The 19,864-nt window shown below is 42.2% G+C and overlaps 1 protein-coding gene across 1 annotated transcript in view; it reads right to left on the minus strand.

Annotated features, from left to right (window-relative positions):
* Positions 1-19,864, minus strand: part of spegb (striated muscle enriched protein kinase b) — a gene marked incomplete at both ends in the record, with an annotated part of 74,656 nt that overhangs the window by 44,674 nt on the left and 10,118 nt on the right. The window contains 5 exons of the mRNA XM_080753467.1: positions 402-568; positions 2,806-2,988; positions 3,800-3,943; positions 4,108-5,595; positions 5,881-5,964. Coding sequence (XP_080609593.1) covers positions 402-568; positions 2,806-2,988; positions 3,800-3,943; positions 4,108-5,595; positions 5,881-5,964 — 2,066 coding nt within the window. The remainder of the gene's footprint in view (positions 1-401; positions 569-2,805; positions 2,989-3,799; positions 3,944-4,107; positions 5,596-5,880; positions 5,965-19,864) is intronic.

Genomic DNA, 19,864 nt, shown 5'->3' on the forward strand with positions numbered 1-19,864 from the left:
CTTTACATAGATTGTGCATTACATTCACCCATTCACGCACGCATTCATACACCAGTGGCAGAGGAAACCATGCAATGCACCAACCTACTCACCGGGAGCAATTAGGGGTTCAGAGTCTTGCTCAAGGACTCTTCGACATTAACTCAGGGGGAGCCCGGATTCAAACTGGGAACCCTTCGGGAACCCTTCATGCACTAATAACGGTTTCTCTACCCCTGAGCTATGCCGCCCCACGAAAATGTTATTTTGATCAAGCTTTGCCTGTTATGGTACCAACATCAATACAGCAATGGAATTGTGGACAAAATCTTATCCAAAGATAATCTCATCAAACGGTGGTATGAAATGGGTTGAAAACAACTGCTATTGGAATAAGTCTCAGCTTAGCAGCACCGTCTCACCAGAAATGCAGGGGGCTCCTTGAAGCGGGTGTCGATTAACCTCCTTGGCTCTGGCCCTGCGAAGTCCATGCCTTCCTCCAGGGGACTGAGATACTCCTCATCTGATGTGATTGGACTGCTGATGTCCCTGGGCAAACCCAGGTTCCCCCTCGGTTCCTGGACATACTCTGTCAAAGCAACGTGTTCCTTAGTAGTGCCATGGCATTGGTCCGACATTTCGTTGTTCCTTCATCCCATTAGTCCGAATCTGGTGAATGTTAACCTGGTGAAAATACTATGCCTAAACCTAAACCTAACCCTAACCTCACTAAAACTATACCTAAACCTAAACCTAAACCTAACCCAAACCCTAACCCTAACCTCAGTAAAACTATGCCTAAACCTAACCCTAAAACCTAACCCTAACCAAATTAGGACTAATGAGATGTAGGACTAATGAGATGTAGGACTTATGGGCAGACCCCTTCATTAGTTGGTTTATCGCAATTGATATTAACGGGGAGAATAAAACAAGGGAAGGGAGGAGATTCCAATGGCTTACATAATGATAATGTGATTTTTAATATTAGGCTAATTAATGTTTTACATTACTGTATAAGCCTGTTGAGTGATAACGTTGAGCTATTAATCACAATGTGTGTGCATCTTTTTCCTGTAAGTGGTAACTGATTTGCTGTATCCAGGCTGGTCTGTTGGTGAATTTTTCTAATGGAATGGAATATGTGACATTAATAATGCGCTTTTGACTGTGTTCCACTCTATATGCAGAATGTTGCATGCATAACACTGCACAATATTATACAGTATGTATTTCCATACATTACTGTCAGTCAAATTAAATAATAGTGGACTTCAAGAGAGCTACAAAACGAAGCAAAATTATTATCATTTTTAGAGGTGAAGTGGTGTCAAAGTAAGTGAAAGTAAGAAGATTACTTCTGAATACAAAGTATGTCCTTCATTGATACTAGTGAAAATAGCAGATCTACAAGCACACAATGCCTCGCAGTGCGAGGCGTTGTGTGCTTGCAGATCGTCTGTTTTCATTACTTTTGTGCGACAGTCTTGTATGATGAAGCAGGGCTTTACTTGGTAAGAAATGTACACACTTGAAACTTGGAGATACAAGGTTTCTGCCCGACAGTGACGATATATGATAATAGATTATACACAACAAAAAGACTCAAATGTTGAATGCAAACTACATTAGAAGTAGTTTCACATCGAGGGGCAACGCTCTGCCTCAGCAATTTATAGGTTGGATTTAGACTCTGAGTTGCTATGGTAACTATAACGTGAGGTTGTTCAACTGGAATATATGGCACAGGGATTTTGCTGAGAGAGGTTATAAAAGGAATGGTAGAGGAATCCAAACGCCACTAGAATGCCGTTTTAGGATGCTGTGATACTGTAGATTCCCACATTACTCCCAACGCGTTATATTTAACGTGATATTTCAGGAGATTACTTAAGCTTAGCTGTTGGTACTGTATGTATATGCGGCTAAAATTAAATATCTCTCAAAAGCACCCATGGCACATGAGGGGATGTTGTAACACGGCTAATATGAATAATGACTGACTTAATTTCACTTTGCACAACTGGAATAGATCACAGTCATGATGTAATTCATGGTACCTTAAAGGGCCAGTTCACCTCTGGGACAACCAGATATTATTTTATTGTTGTTTGGGACATGATCAACACAATCCTGAGTTATTCTTTTGTGTTCAATCTGTGTTTTGAGATATTTTAGTATTTCAGCATGAATGATGATGCATTTGGCATCATATGAGTCATCATGCTGCATCATATGATGCAAAATGCATCATCTTTCATCTTTCACAAAAGAATAACTCAGGATTGTGTTGATCTTGTCCCAGACAACAATAAAATAATATCTGGTTGCCCCAGAGGTGAACTGGCCCTTTTTAACTACTGCATATTATGCATTAATTATTGCCTCGTCATTTTTGGGGGAGTAATTTAATTTGTATTTATGGTCCCATAATATGCCCAACAGCCTTGTTTTCAGAGTTTTGACAACTGGAATCTGGATGATACCGTTAAAAAGCACTTTTAGTTATAGAATTAATCAGAATATCGTCGTTGTCGGGTGGAAACCTCGTATCTCCAAGTTTCAAATGTGTATGTTCTTTCACAAAGTAAAGCCCTGCTTCATCTTACAAGGCCGTCGCACAAAAGTAGTGAAAACAGCAGATCTACAAGCACACAAAGCCTCGCGGTGCGAGGCGTTGTGTGCTTGTAGATCGGCTGTTTTCACTAGTTAAAATCTTTTTTTAAATGATAAATCCAAAACTAACGGTTTTGGACATACAAGGTTTTCACCCGACAACGACGATATACAGTAATGAGGATTCCATGTGACAGAATTTAAACGTACCTGCTTTAATGATGAGAGTAGCACTGCTAGCCTCTTTGCCCACATCGTTGACGGCAGTTACAGAGAATCTCCCCCCATCGCTCGGCCTGGCTGATTTGATGAGCAGCGTGTGCCGCTCACCCTCCACTTTGATGACATGGTTTCCCCCATTAGTGATCTCAACGTTATCTTTCCTCCAGGTAACTTGATGGACAGAGGATAACATAGTTATTTTCACCATATAATTATGCTGTATAATGTACAACTACCATTTTACGTCCGTGTAGTGACTAGTGACAGACTTGGAAGTGGTTTGGTCAGTCCATCCAGCACGTTATTTACGTCTATTTTGAAATCTACTGGCATGGATGGCTCCCCAGAGGATGAACCCACTGTTTTAGTGACCGCATGGCCTTTCCACTAGTCTAGTGCCACCCATAAGCAAATATTTCTACTTCAACACCAGATATATCCAAATGTTCATGAAACATACTGATTTAATCAGTGGTTCATGAAACGTACTGATTTTGGAGCATTGCCTTAAAGGAGAAAGAAATCCGGACAAGTGCTTGTTTTACTGTAATTTGATGTTATTCCATCCATTAACCAGTGGTAGAGGCGGGGGAAAATAAACCATTTGTAATGCATGTAAGCTCTGACAGGAGGGGGTGGAATCTAGCGGCCGTTCGCCTTTTTGTAGCAGCCCATTATTGACAACACTTTCTTCTCCGCTGTTATGAAGGAGAGATGTAAACAAGAAAAAGGAATTGTCAAGTGATACAAATAAGCGATTTAGCATAAAATCCCACCGTTGTACCAAGATGTACCGATCGTTCTAGGATATCATAACATCAGATTAATGTAATAAAACGGCTAGTCCGGAATTCTCCTTAAGAGCTACAAGCACTATATTGAATTCAATGTTTTGGTTTGGTTTTGTCAGTTATTTGGAAGTCAATTAATACTGGCACAAAAAAAAATTGATTTTATTGGTGACAGTCAACGTCCCACTTACCTTCAGGGATAGGGGTGCCACCTATGATACATTTCAGAAGTACATCTGTACCAGCGTTTGCTACAGTGTCCTGGAGTGGAAATTCAAACACAGGCGCCTCCATTGGGTCTTCGCCAGCAGACACATAAGAATCATCTGAAGAATCTGTTTCCCAAAAGACAAGACTGATGGTTCAATTGCTCATGACTAGTGTAAAGAGAAAAACTGTGATAATCAGGAATACATTGGTTTAATCAGTGATGGGTAACATGCTAGGGTTGTGTTTTGAATTAACAACTATGTGTATTAAACATAAATAAACATCTAACCTAAATCTGGAGACATGGGTCGTGTGCGACGATTCTTTCCTTTGGTCTTAGGTTTCTGTGCCTCTTTCGCACTGGCAGTAGTCTGCTGTGTCTGGCTAGTCTTCACTGAAACATCCTCTCCCATTGGATCGTCTTCAACAATAATGGTTGGGATGCTTAGCTTAGAGGCTGGCTTAGAGGGCTCTACATCCATCTTCTCCTCCAACGAAGCGGGTGGGGGTTTCGCTGCAGGCTGACCTGGAAGCTCTTGTAGAATGGCAGCCTTTCTTTGTACCAGGGGGCTTTCGGGCCTGTTTTCTATTTTTCGTAATGCTACCTCTATTGGTGTTTTCCTTCCCGAGGACTCGTCCCTTGGTAATGGTCGCGCAGGAGGTTCATGGACATGGGGTGACTCTTGCATCCGCGATACCCTTTGCACTAGCGGACTTGGCGGCCTTCGTTCAACTTTGCGTAGCGTCATGTCCACAATATTTCTGCTGGGTGACTCTGCTCGTTGTTGGAGGGTTGCTGGTGATGGCGATCTCTGAATGACTTCTCTAACCGGACTGGCTCTGCTTTTTTCTCTCACAGACCGTTGTCCAGGTAAGTCGGACAGTTGCATTGACTCTGGAGTGATGTTTGTGTGCTGCTGCTGCTGTGTTGGCTGCTGAGAACTGGGTGACTTTGGTGGTGAGCCCTCTTTCTGTTGCCCTTTTTCTTTCTGTTCTTTGCCCCATTGGGCACGTTCCCTTTCTTGTAGCTTTTGGAGGACTTGTGCAGGAATGGGCTCTACTTTCCTCAAAGGTTGATGCTGCAGACCCTTCTTGCCTCTTAGAGTGAGCTGCTCCGTTGAGAAAGACTTCTTCATGTGAGGTTTCCCCACAAGCTTCTTAATACGCTGCAGCTCCTCAGTGAACTTGTTCTCGATGTCCTGAACCTTTTGAGAGTAGTGAGGCTTCTCTTCGAGTGAAGCAGCCCGCTGCCTAAACATGGATCTCCTCTCAGCAGCATCCTCTGTCAGAGCCTCCCTCAGATCTTCCCTGGAGCTTTCTCTAGAGATTCCCAACCGGCTTCCTCCATCATCTGAGTCAACAGATCCGGCCCTGTTGAACCCTGCCCAGGATCGTCCAGAAATGGAACCTTCTGGCATATCAAGACTTCGCCTCCGTTCTTCTAAACCACGGACCTTCTCAAAGACCTTAGAGCTTGCCCTGGTGAGTTTAGGGGAGGGCCTTGTTGTTAATTCTTTGCGTGAGTATTCACTCACTGGAGTCTGGGGGCGTGAGTCCTGGGTGCTGCTTTGGGACATGGCAGCAGATTTTGGCTGCCTAACCTTTTCCTCAAACTCTCCAGGCACTGTGTCTTGGTAGTCAGTTGGCACAACAGCAGGCTTCTTGCGGGAGCCTAGCATCGGAGAGGTGGAGGGTCGCTTGATGAGTCTTGGGGATGGGGGTGGCAGGACTTGAGGAAGAATCAAATTCGCACAGATAAACAGGTGTTTGAATTTGAGTTTAGGACAAGGGCATGTTGGATTTCAGCATACTGTATAATTGACATTATGAGTGTCTAATAAATGTCTAATGACGAAAATACTAATCCTAAAGTTTATTGAAAATAATATTCCATCATGAATCATTATTCTTTCATTTACTGGCATAAGACACATTTTCAGAATGTTATTGAGTTTTATTTTATTTTAATTTTTTAGCATTTCTAAAACCTGGATTGTTCTCTGGCTTCAAAGTTATACATTTTTTAATAATAAGTAATGTCGTCTGGAAAAATGGAGGATACCTGTATGCACCGGCTGGTCCTCAAAATCCCCACTATCTTCTTTGGTCTCAAACTCTTCTCCTTCATCCTCTGTAGTCTCAGAATCTGGAGAGAGTCATTAAAAATCATATTAAACATCAAAGATGTAGATTCATAATGACTGAATGAAAGTTCAGCTGGAATCTCTTTGAAAAACACATGCAAAAAGAAACTGAGCTGGAGTAGGACAAACATTACTCTGAAGTTTACCTAGAGAGGGTAGTTAATACAGACAGAATAACACGTGATTACCATTTGTGATCTTCCTGCACTAGTGGAAAAGGGAGTTTCCATAGTGGCAGCAGGAAAAACAGAGAGAAAACACTGTTAATAATAATAATAAATCAAACTGTAATAAATCAAGCGCTTTTTTGAATACTCAAAAATGCCTTTGAAACAAATCATTCTTTTGGTTCATGTTACTACAGGAACCAATCATCCTTTTCAACAAAGGTTTCTTTAGTCATGGGTGAAGCTGAGATGACCAGCAATTACGCATGCGACTTGTGATTTTTGCAAGTCGACTCGACTCAGTAAAAAGTTGAGTTGAAGTCAACTTTATTGTTTGATGACGTACGCCATCACACTGTGCATGAACGGGGGGACAAAACCCGTGCTCAATTCCATTGAAAGAACACAGTTGGAAAAGGAGAGAATCATTCTTTCCTTGACAATAAGCAATCCTACGGTTTGAATGCTGTACCTACACACGCACACATGGAGCAAAAATAATGATGAAAAAATATGTTTTTAGTTAGTTTTTTGTGTTTTTCGACTTTCGACTTTCCCTGGTGGGAGTCGACTTGTGTAATGAAGTCGACTGAGTCGACTTGTCGACTTTTTGGTTAATGCCCTAGTGTGGCACCCCCGTCATTCTGTCAATGCCACAGAAAAAGCTGAAAAATCTAACCAAAGCTGGACAGGCACAACATCACTCCGGCTATTCAAATGTTCAGGGCCAGAAGGCATTCTAGGAAAGGTGTTCAGAGCAGGTTTCACAGATACCTTTTTCAACCAAACCCTCCTTGAGGCCTCATATTTCAAATCAGCTACAATAATCCCAGGGCCGAAAAAGCAAGATAACAACATACGCTTGAAAATGTGCCTACCGATAAAACAGGTCCACAGACGACACCACAGCCACAACACTACACACTACCCTCTCTCACCTGGAGGAAAGGAACTCCTATGTGGGGACTGGGGATGATGTTTATTAGGGATTAGACTCCGGACTTTACACCAAACTTAGAAACTGAGGGCCCTATTTTCGTCCATGCTAAACCCGAAACCCCTAAACTTCTTTGCCTTTTTTTTTTTACTATTTTGAAAAACATTTTAAAATACTTCAAATAGCCGATCTACTGTATATCGACACGTTGTGACTTGTGAGCTTGTAGATCAGCTATTTGAACTATTTCAAAATGTTTTTCTAAATATAAAAAAAAAGGCAAAGAAGTTTAGGGGTTTAGGGTTTAGCATGGATAAAAATAGCGCCCCTAGTGTTCAACCCGAACCTGCATGTGCACCTGCATCCTTACCAAATGGTAAGGATGAGCTCAAATTTGGAGATGATAGACATCATCATTTTGACTTCGTCGATACACCAGGGATAGTGGGGGGGCTTAACCCTATTTTTGAGCGGTGCTAACCATTCCTACATCTGGCTTTGTGTGTAGGTCCCTATGTTTGAGTGTCCGTATGAGTGTCCACTGTCCATATATGAGCACGGAACTCCATGTATGGAGATAACTAAGGTCACGGACAGAACGGCCCATACAAGGAGATACTATGCACGTGTCGTGTTTGATACCATGCATGCGAAGTGAGAACCGTGGATAAAAGCGTACATTTTTGTAGGGAGGTCTGGAGCTCTCTGCAAGAACTGTTGCCCTCATGACCCCACTCCAGATATGTGGATGTACATGGATAGATGAACGGATGGATCATTCATATTCATATTAAACATATAGCGCTGACATACTGTACATAAAGTATAACTGTCTATTTCTCCCAGGGTTTTGAATGGAGGTGTACTACTGTACCTGTACAAGAAAGCTATATGGACAGCTATTTCCATATGTAATTAGAATACTGCACAATGCCTTGATATTGCTCAAAATGAAGGAGAAATAAAGTTTGTGATCGACCCGTCCCATTCCCAGCACTACTGAGTCACCATTATCAATCTCAGCAGAGCTCTCATGGGATATTAGCCACACTGTAGGGGAGGGCAAACGTTTACAGCTGGGAATTAAAGAGAAAAACTAAACTACCTTTTCAAATAATAAAGGGGGGGGGGGGGGGGCTTGTCAAGATGGATAGATTTAATGTATGTTTGTGATAGATAAGAAAAAGATAATAGACAAATAGATAAAATGAAATAATGTAAAAGTAATTCAAGTTTTCTGCCAATGTCTTCATTGCAAGGCCCATGGAATGGTTCATGAGACATTACATAATCCATTCAGTATTTAAGAAGCATGTTTATGTAGCAAAATACATTTGACATTAAACCACCAATGGAATGCAGCCGTGTTCAAAGAATGTTTTGTAAAGAGGCTATTTCAAGTAACCCGTATAGAAAGGAAATTCTTCGTTAGCATCAAAACAAATCAATGTTATGGATGCGATAAAAACATTCATAAATACCATAAACATCCATAAGACATAGTGGTTTTTGCACATATTTTATTTAAGAAATCTTCATCTGCTTACAATGATAAAAATCACATACAAAAAGCAGAAAATCAATCATTTAACCTGTTGTTCTTACGTCCAGAGGCATGACCTGAGGAGGATTGTCCATATGGTTTATGGGACACTCCAATTTTCTGGCAGGAGACAAAAGAAGGAATCAAAAATTACATTAAAATACGTATGTTTCAAAACCAAGACTACTGTACTCTTAGCAAACTTTAGGTTTGGGCATGTGGCATGTTATGAAACATGACCAGGGGTCATCAATATGTCCATACACGGACAAATGTGTCTGTGGCAAGACTTGGTTTTGTCCATGGAAAATTCTAGATTTTGTTTTTTACACACCATTATAATTTTCTTATTTTCATCATAAGACCCAATAACTGAATGTCAGTCTCCAGGTTTTCTTCAGAATATGTACAGTAAGACACTTATTTACTATGACACTATGGCATATTCGGAATCCACTTGTACAAGTGAATGTGATTCTCAAATGTTATTTGCAAGGACCCCCATGACACAGAGAGTGTACAAATGGAACCAAATGGACCCGTCATTGTACACACTCAGTGTTACAGACCGACAGACCTCATTAGGGCTATCTCTTTATGTGTTTCTGGTAATATTGTCTTCTCAATGTCTGTGGCAATAATATTACATAAATGTCCAACACCATCCAACATGGCGATGACCCCTGAACTTGACTGACTGTGTTTCACAGGCTATGTAGTTACAGAGAACGTTCTCAGCCCCCGCGAGTGTTTTGAACGAGGCATTCACACAGCTCAGCGCGGCAGAGTTGTGACGACAGTCAGGGGTGTCGCACCAAATTCTGGTCCCTGGGTACAAGGATTCACTGTGGGCCCCCCATGAATGTTCTTCATGGGGCGCCGGGCGAGAAGCAAAATTTGAGTTACAAATGTTCGCATAAAAAATACATACCGGTATATTCAATGATTTGCACACATTTTCACGACTTTTCAAATATAGCAGATCTACAAGCTTGCAGTGTGGCACTCGGTGCTGCACTGCATGTGAGCTTGTATATGTGCTATTTTTGAATAACTAAAGTAAATAAAATAATTAAGGCCCCTCCACCTTGGGCCCTAGTAACTCAGTCCCACTTTTCCCCCACTTGTGACGACCCTGACGACGGTACCTGTGTGTGTGTGTGTGTGTGTGTGTGTGTGTGTGTGTGTGTGTGTGTGTGTGTGTGTGTGTGTGTGTGTGTGTGTGTGTGTGTGTGTGTGTGTGTGTGTGTGTGTGTGTGTGTGTGTGTGTGTGTGTGTGTGTGTGTGTGTGTGTGTGTGTGTGTGTGTGATGGCATGGGAGGGTGTCATGGAGCGCTCTCCCTCCCGTCCACAGGACACTTGTGAAACATGCCGGCACTCAACCCCAAGCAGAGAACCAACAGGGCTCTGGTTACAGTTTCCAAAATGAGATTCATACATTGTTACCTACTAGCTGTCATTTGAAACCTGTGTGCCCTGTGTGTCTTGTGACAGGAGTCGCTGAAGAGCAGTGGTTCTCAACCTGTGGGCTGGGACCCCCAGGGGGGTCCTTCAAATTATTTTGGGGGTCCCCAGATGATTAACTCAATGTGCAACATTGTTTTCTCACTCAACGGTAAACAAACCATCATAAAGTTGAAGTGTATAGAGGGTATATGCACATTTCTAAAGTTACACGATTTAAGGACTTTTTAAAACCTCGGCCAAATTGACAAAATGGCCTATTAGAGGCAGAAATTGTGAAAATAGCTGATCAACATGAGACGATTGTGAGCATGTAGATCTGCTATTTTCACAATAGAACCATGCAAGCACGGTCAGGACCTGGACCAATCAGTGACGTCTCGATTGGGGCCAGATCACAGCCCATATGGGGACGTCATTACCAGGACGTCATATGGACTTTTTTGTTTGACAGGATTTATGTTGGTTGAAATCAGGTGATATTCTAGGCCAGATAAATATCATAACTAGTTAGATATGTCCCAGAATATAACCTTATATGCTCATATGTCAACTAACATTACAAACAATAACAATAATCCTGTCAAACAAAAAAGTCCATATGACGTCCTGGTAATGACGTCAAGATCATCCCCATATGAGCTGTGATCTGGCCCCAATCGAGACGTCACTGATTGGTCCAGGTCCTGACGTGCTTGCTGGAGTGTTATACAAATTGTAATACTCATCAGGGTGGGGGGGTCCCCAGTTAAAATATGAATATTTTGGGGGTTGCGGCCTGAAAAGGTTGAGAACCACTGCTGTAGACTAGAGAGATGAGGAGGCGGAGTGATAGTCTTAACCAGTGGTGGACAAAGTGATCAACCCCAGTACTTGAGTCGAAGTATAGATACTCCTGGTCAAATATTACTCAACTAAGTGAATGTCGCTCAGTGAAACTTGTACTTGAGTGCTTCACAAGTACATGCTTTTATAAATACATCAGTATTCAAAAGTACATTACAAAGTCCATTTTATTTTTAATATCAATGCGATGGTGTATTGCAATTTAGACGTTTTCCTATACAAAACATGTTCAAAAATAGTGAAATAGCACATCTAATCTATATTCTCACAAAGTATTCACCCATTTTATGCATTTTTGCATGTTTGGGCCCCAAGGGTCCCTTCCTAGAACCAAAAGTACAATAGAATTTGTCTTTCAAATGCATTTAAGTCAAAGGCACGGTACAGATACTCAAAAGATTTACTTGAGTATTACTCACTCTTGACCCTTGACTTTAAATAATCAATCCAATTAGCCCCCCCCCCCCCCTTTCTAACCAGAATACTAACACGAGAGAAAAGATGTTCTGATCCAGCGTAGTTTCCTGCACACATACTTGTGGGTTGTCTGAACCTGACAGCTGCCACAACATGCAACATGAACTGAGCCACAGTTACTGTCATCTGCCATGCTTGAAATTACATTGTATGGCAGTATTGCCCATGTCATAGTCAAACCATGCAGTTTCTTTTTAAATGCAGCATTGCCTAAAAAGAATGATTCACAATTGATCAATGGAGCAAGAAATGGCACTTACTTGCTTTTTTCTCTTTGGTCTGGTTTTCTTCATAGCTACTGTGGGTATTTCCTCGCCCATTCTCTTTGGCAATCTTTGTCTCGGGTGCCACCGCGGAGCAGGGTATTTTCCTGGTTACGCTGGGAGTCCCAGAGCATAATTATAGTAGCCTTGTGATAAAGTAACGTTCTGTGGTGAAAGATCTGCAAATATCTCAGCAGGCTGCACAACTTGTAACTTGCTGCATTGTAAGCTGCTCCATATGGCATCTGTTCATTGTTCATATGTAGGTAAATCCCACACTCCCACACACCCACACACATGCGTGCGCGCACACAATCTCTCTCACACACACACACACACACACACACACACACACACACACACACACACACACACACACACACACACACACACACACACACACACACACACACACACACACACACAATGTGCGCTGCTTAAAAATGACAGAGATGAGAGGCACTTTGGTCTGCTGTTACATAAGTATAGTTCGGATGTCTACAGTATATAGGCTCAGATTCTCAGCAGAAGAGACTGGTGAATCTCGTGGTGGAATCCGGGCTTTGAAAAGGCATAGAGAGATGCTGCAAAGCTGCAGAGTGGTTGCTGTGTGCTTGGACGAAAGCACAGCAGCAACATGGTCAGCTGCTGGAGGAGAGGAGAACAGAAGAGGAGAGGAGAGGAGAGGAGAGGAGAGGAGAGGAGAGGAGAGGAGAGGAGAGGAGAGGATACCCCCGTTCCAAAACCAACAGGCAGAAGAAAAAAAAAGAGCAGAGCGGAACGTCTTCCCTCACTATGATGGAATCCTCGGGCAGAGCAGCGGACCTCGGAAAACCCTCTTGAGATGTGAACACTCAAGGCTGACATTTCTTTCATATACCACCCCCACTCTCCCTCTCCCTCTCTCTCTCTCTCTCTCTCTCTCTCTCTCTCTCTCTCTCTCTCTCTCACTATCTCACTATCTCCATTTCTCCGTCTTTGTCTCTCCCTCTGTCTCTGTCTCTCTCTCTCTCCATCTATCCATCCCTCTCTGTCTGTCTCTCTCCTCTCCTACGGTAGCTCATGTTATTCCTCAGGTGGTGAGTGAGTGGAGGGGGCTGACTGACTGAAACAGCACAAAGGAACCTCCTCTCTCTCTCCTCCGCAACACTGGTCCTCATTTTCACTCTGTTGTTGTTGTTGTTGTTGTTGTTCCATGGAACTGAGACACTGCATGGGCACAATGCCTGCATGGCCACTGTGACTAAAGACATCAAAGGGGGCCCTGCCCTTTTATGTCTGACAAAAAGTACCCTCTCCAGTCCAGACCATGAATGCAGTTTTCACTATGGTGAAAGAAATGAAAAAGCCTTCTTTCCATGCATGCCATACCTGACAGGCAGCATTCAAGATAATTGACTTGTCCAAACTCAATTCAATTCAATTCAACTTTATTATAGTGTCAAATCATAACAAGTTATCTCAAGACACTTCACAAAGGCTAAAGAGCCGTGAGAGAGAGGGAAGGGGGGGGGGGGGGGGGGGGGGGAGAGACAAAGGAGAGACAAGGGAAAAGGAGGGAGGGAGAGACAAGGGAAAGGTAGGTGAGGCAGGAGGGGGGTAATAATACATTTTATTTGTAGCACATTTTATGTTTGTGACAAATCTCAAAGTGCTACATTCAAAAGGTCAGAGAAACAAAGCTAAAGAATAAAGCTAAACTCTCCTGAACTTGACTGCAGCATCTGATGTTGAAGGAATTGCCCTCTCTGTGTAGAAATCAAGCATCGAAAATAGACGATCTCCAAGCTCACAGCGAGCTTGGAGGTCTGCTATTTTAGATATTTTCGCCAAAAGGCCCTTTTAGAAATTTCAGCCCTTCCTCTAACATTCTCTGCACGTCCCTGGTGGTGACATAACAACAACAACAACGACAACACACACAGTCAAGTCCTCGGTGGTAACTTTACTATGGAACCAATGGACCCGCAAAAGGTCCATTAGGTTCCCTTTGTACACTCTCAGAACTGCAGATGCGGATAAGGGTCCATTTGGGTCCATTTGCACACTCACGGGGGAAAAGGTAACACTCAGGATTTTACTCTGCAGAATTCAGAAACAGAAGAATCAGATCTATTTTTTGTTGCCATATATTTTGCACACACACAAGGAATCACGTTTCATCACTACAGTATATCACCGCACATGCAGTGGCGCACAGAATAAATAACATATTTCTAGGCTATTGTAGGCTTTTAATTACACCAGTTGTACACCAGTGTTGATTTCGTCGACTAAAACTATGACGAAAAATGTTTGTCGACTGCGTTTTTTTCACTGACGAAAACTAAATAAAAACTAAGCTGTGATGACTAAAACTTAAGACTAAATAAATTGACAATTTCGTCAACAAAATAAAAACTAGACTAAAACGTTAGAGAGGGACTAGTGCTGAAGAGAGTCATTTTATGTTTGGTTGCTCTCAGGTGTTGCATGCTGAAAATAGCAGATCTACAAGCTCACAACGCGTCGCAGCGCGACGCGTTGTGAGCTTGTAGATCGGCTATTTTTAGCACGCAATCAAGTATAAAATCTGTCATTGCGATGCAATCAAGGCCTGCCAAAATAGATTTTAGTTGACTAAATCAACTGTAGATTTAGTCGCCATAAAATCTTAAATTTCAGGTGACTAAATTATGACTAAAACTAAATGACATTTTATTCAAAAGACTATGACTAAAACTAAATCAAAATTTGCTGTCAAAAACAACACTGTTGTACACCAGTTGTTAATTACAACAGTGGTTTTTACAACAGTGGTTTTAATTTCAACCTCTTTCATATCAAGGACCATTATTTTGTTGGCATTTGAGCCACGGAACACCATTTGATGACATTTAGCCTCAGACCCAAAACGCACAATATTTTGTTTTTGTTCGATAAGATTATCTCCACAATTCCATCAATGCTGCATTGATGTGGTAGAGAGATAACAAGCAAATTCTTCTATATTCGCTAATTTGTATAAACGTCCTCAAGTAATGCTGATGATGAACACTAATGTGTAAAATGAAACCAAATGGACCTGTGAGGGTCTCAAAAGTTACACTCTCCAGGGTTAAAAATCTATAAGGGTCCATTTGGCTAACTATCCATCTTTTAGCTGGGGACCACCTGGAAGGACCCCTCATGGACCACTGGTGGTCCCCGGACGACTGGTTGAAAACCACTGTTCTAGAATGATCATTCGTGGATCTCGTTTTTCTATTTACCTCGATGGCTCAGTTAATAACACTTGGAACATGTTCATTTCATTGTGACGTAAATCCCTTCACAACACCGTATATACGGTGAATTATTCAGGACGAATGAAGTGAGGAATTCCTTCCCGCGGGGGGAAGAAAACCACAAAGCCCTGCTGCTCATTTCTCCTCCCCGCTCTACGCTATAGTTTGTTCTTGCTTTGCCCACGTGAATCAATACATCGAGCCGCCTAGCTCACAGAGAAACATCTCAATTAAAACAGTGCTGTGGCCAGTGGCGTCACAAGGGGGGGGAAAGGTGGGACTGAGTTACTAGGGCCCAAGGTGGAGGGGCCTGGAATTATTTTATACTTTATCTATTGAAAAATAGCAGATATACAAGCTCACAGCGGGGCACCGAGTGCCGCGCTGCGAGCTTGTAGATCTGCTATTTTTGAAAAGTCGTGAAAATGTGTCGTGCAAATCTTTGAATACCGGTATATGTATTTTTTAAGCGGACATTTGTAACTCAAATTTTGCTTCTGGGGGGTCCCTGGAACTAAATATTTTGAGATGGTGGTCTGTGGCCAAATACATTTTGGGGGTCCTTCACATGAAAAGGTTTGAGCACCACTGACATAGAAACATAGGTTTTTCAAAAAACCTTAGAAGGATCTGAAATATTCAAAGACTTGCACTTTAATGTTCACGATTTTTCAAAGAATAGCAGATCTACAAGCTAGATCTGCTATTTTTCAATAGTTAAAGCACAAACTGTGAGTGAATCCTTGTACCCAGGGCCCAGAATTTGGTGCGACACCCCTGTTGCTGTGGCGTCCCCGGGTCTCAGTGGTGCTCCAAAGGTGGAGAGCTTCTGCTCACAGCCTCACACACACACACACATGGTGATGACATTCTGTCAGAGCCATGAGCTCAAACAGGAGGTGATGCACTGGAAGAGGATTATTTAAAACATTCAGCATATACTGCACAATTCACCCTTTGTCAAGTCCCACCCCATGTCGCTCTGTTACTAGGTGGGACAAAAAAGCCAGGGAAGACTTTTTTTCCATTCACTTCCATTATAAAAACAAGATTTTTCATAGCCTCATTATTGCTATTTAAAGTACCAAAAGAAAAAAAATCTAGATGATATTAATACAAAAGGAACAAAAAAGTACAGTAGTTACATTGCAAAACAGGGGTTTTCACCCGAAAATACATGTCTGAAACAGGCAGAGGGCAGAGAGAGAGAGAGAGAGAGAGAGAGAGAGAGCAGTGCATCTTGGGTGACTCGCACTGACCAGGAAATTGAGGAACTATAGCCTCGCTCTCAACATAAAATGTATTTTAATTGTAATTCTGCCGATTTAAAATATATGTACCCAATCGAATATCTTAGTTACATCGATATCGTTCATGTGAACTAGTTTGTTGAAGCTTATCTATACTATAATTTTGGAGATGTCTGAGTGAGTGTCTGAAACCGCGTTTCTCCTCAGTGGCTGGAGCAATTGATCTGAAATCGCATCACCATTACCATATGAACACACCTGACATAACTGTGAAGCCCGTTTGTCACTTTCACAAATCGTATGCTGTATATTAGCATTTTTATGGTGTATCTATATCTATTTAGCCTACAGTACCTTTTGTGACCGCACATGTTAAGGGAGGGGCGCTGTTGTTCAGGCCATGCACAATCACACACAAACCCACACACACACACACACACACACACACACACAGGGGGGGGGGGGTGCAGGCAGGCGGGCGGGCGGGCGGGGGGGGGGGGTTCTGGCCCTGTTACAGATGTTGTCCAAAAATCATGCAGATCGGTACACAGTATCTCTGTAGCCGTTAAATGGATGTAGCCTTACATTGATGCTCCTACATATTAGCATGCAAGCACCAGTTACAGTTACTTTCCATCCCTCATATACTGTGTGCACAGTGCACATCCCATAACCCACACACTGCACATCATTTCGGAGCTCATATCTTTGAACGGGTAAGGGCTAGTTCATTATAATTATCGAAATCGCTATGACCGCGCAGCGCCGTACTGCACCGCGGCTGTGACGCGCATCACCGCACCGCAGTGAAAGAATGAAAGGACTTTGTCCCACTGCATAACTCCGCCCCCGGAAGCAAAAGTGAATGATTTTTCTGGTTGGCCAGTCAGGGACCAATCAGAAGGGTGAATTGAGCTTATATATTTACTTGACTATATTCTCCAGTAAGTAGCCTACTCAGGTATTCGAAAGTACAAATCGACGTTGTTGGGTGGAAACCTTGTATGTCCAAGACCGTTCATTTTGTATTTATCATTAAAAAAAGAAAAAAAGAAAAAGAAAACAGTAGCCTATTCAATTCACTGGTTACAGCTGCAATTGCAGACTGCCTGATTAAGGGTTCTCAGAACTTCTCACTTTCATATTAGGAACGCCTATGGTTTTAGTTGCTACAGTTTTTGTTTTGTTTTTTCTTTACTTTTTTAAACACAACTGAACACTAAATATTTGAAGGGTACAGCAACCGTTTCTAATTTACATGCAGTGGTTGTAAAGGTGCAAGCTAGCACCACTTTCAACCTAGCATTCTTATTTTGGGCATATCAAACATTAAAAAAGAATCCACAACATATCACAATGCAATGTTTTGTGAGCTTGTCGATATTCTATTTTGTTGAAAAGAATTGAATAGGACTTTGGACATAGTGGTTGACTTGCACTTTGCATGAGTTTACTCCAGAAACACTTCAGTCTGCCTGTGTACTAATTACAGTAAGTAGGCTAATACCCAATGTTGGAGCCAAATGCCTTTCTGTTTATTTTGTTTTGTTTCATTTTAACTGAATCGTTTGGCCTTGATCATGATGACTTTGACACAGTGGGCGGCATCTAATATGGTGCATAGATGTGGCATTGTTAATCACCACGGCAACCGCCACAGGGGGTGGTTACCATATCGTCACTGTCGGGCATAAACCTCATATCTCCAAGTTTCAAATGTGTAATTTTTTCGCAAAGCAAAGCCCTGCTTCATCACACAAGGCCGTCTCACAAAAGTAGTGAAAACAGCCGATCTACAAGCACACAACGCCTCGCACCGCGAGGCGTTGTGTGCTTGTAGATCGGCTGTTTTCAATAGTTTAACTCATTTTTAAAATTATAAATACAAAACTGTTTGTTTTGTATTTATCATTAAAAAAATACAAAACTGTTTGTTTTGTATTTATCATTTTAAAAATGAGTTAAACTAGTGAAACAGACATACAAGGTTTCCACCCGACAACGACACACACACGTTAACCTTGTGTAGCCAGGCTTACTCATCTGCGAATGAGCTTAGAAAGATGGGACTTCCGCCGTGTGAATTTCCCCAGAAGTTGTCTTTTTTTCAACGTTTCCTTTTTGTTTGAGCGAATCATCGTGTTTGCTTCTATGATTTTGAATTCTGGAACACGACATGTTAAAATAAATTGATTGACATATATCCGGTAAGATACAACACTCCGGACATTGAATTGAATTTTTCATGCAAAAACCACAGGTTAGTCTCTGCACCCAATTTCCCCAAATAAAACACAATGCTTTAACTGGGTTCAAATAATAAGAGGAAATAAAGTTACAAGTGCAGTATAACGCTGAGAGCAGGGACGTGCTGGCCATTGGGAAAAGCGGGACAACTCCCGAACGGCCGGTTCGTTCCCGGCCGGTCCAGGCCAGCCATTAGGAAAAGAATTAAACTGTTTGCACAAAAGTAGTGACATCACAGAATGCCTCGCGGTGCGAGGCGTTGTGTGCTTGTAGATCAGCTGTTTTCACTAGTTTAAATCATTTTTAAAATGATAAATACAAAACAAACGGTTTTGGACATACAAGGTTTCCACCCGACAACGACGAAATATAACTCATGTAATTGGCCCACTGGCTTGTCACTAGTCATGATCTGAAATGGCAAATCTTTGAGTAGCAGCAGCGCTATAGAGAGAGATCTCTCTCTATAGCGCGCAATGAGGGCCTCTCCAACTCTTTTTCCCGGGCTGAATCAGGGGCCCAGCACGTCCCTGGCTGAGAGGCTTCATGAATCAAAACAAGACAATCCGACCAGCCTCTTTCCTGGCACCTAGCTAGTCCTTCTCATGAATCGTTCCTGATCTCATATAATGTTCAAAGCGCTGTTAGCAGTGGGCTGGAAATCCCCTCTGTATCCCCAGCGCCTAGCTGCCACTACTGGAATGGTGCTGCTCTGTGCACAGAGGTAATGGGTAATTTAAGCATCATGTTGTTTATTACAACACAGCAGTGGTGGGAAAAGTACTCAAATGTTTTACTTATCAATACTGCAATATATACTGTAAATACTCTGTGAGGGCAGTGGTTCTCAACCTTTTCAGGCCGCGCAACCGCCTAAAAAATCATATTCTAACTGGGCACCCCCACCCTGACGAGCACTAAGAGATGAGGCATTACATTTTGTATGACACTTGTGAAAATAGCAGATCTACATGCTCACAACGCCTCGCAAGGCGAGGTGTTGTGATCATTGTAGATAGATAGATCGGCTATTTTCACAATCTACTATGGGTTTGCCGCTCTGACATCATGCTCTGACGTCACTGTGATGTCAGGGGAACCACTCTAACAGAATGTGTTTGCCGCTCTGACATCATGATCTGACTTCACCGTGATGTCAGGGGAATGCCCATATATGGAGTTCCCTGATGTCATCAATATTAAGTGGTCGGACATTACCGTGCATGTTCAACATACGTACATGCTGTAAAACAATACGAATATTAACCATTTGGAATCTATCTTCGGTCAAGTCAAGGAAAAAACAATGACATGTCAGCCACCACCACCAAATCAAATATTGGTAGAATGATTTCCCAACACCCTATGCTAGTGCTAGTTTCAGCAGCACTCATTGTTGTAATTTATGCAACATCGAAAAGCACCTTTTCAGGCCTGTTTCA

The sequence above is a fragment of the Nannobrachium achirus genome (genome assembly GCF_963921795.1).
Source record: "Nannobrachium achirus genome assembly, chromosome: 22".
Classification (NCBI taxonomy): Eukaryota; Metazoa; Chordata; class Actinopteri; order Myctophiformes; family Myctophidae; genus Nannobrachium; species Nannobrachium achirus.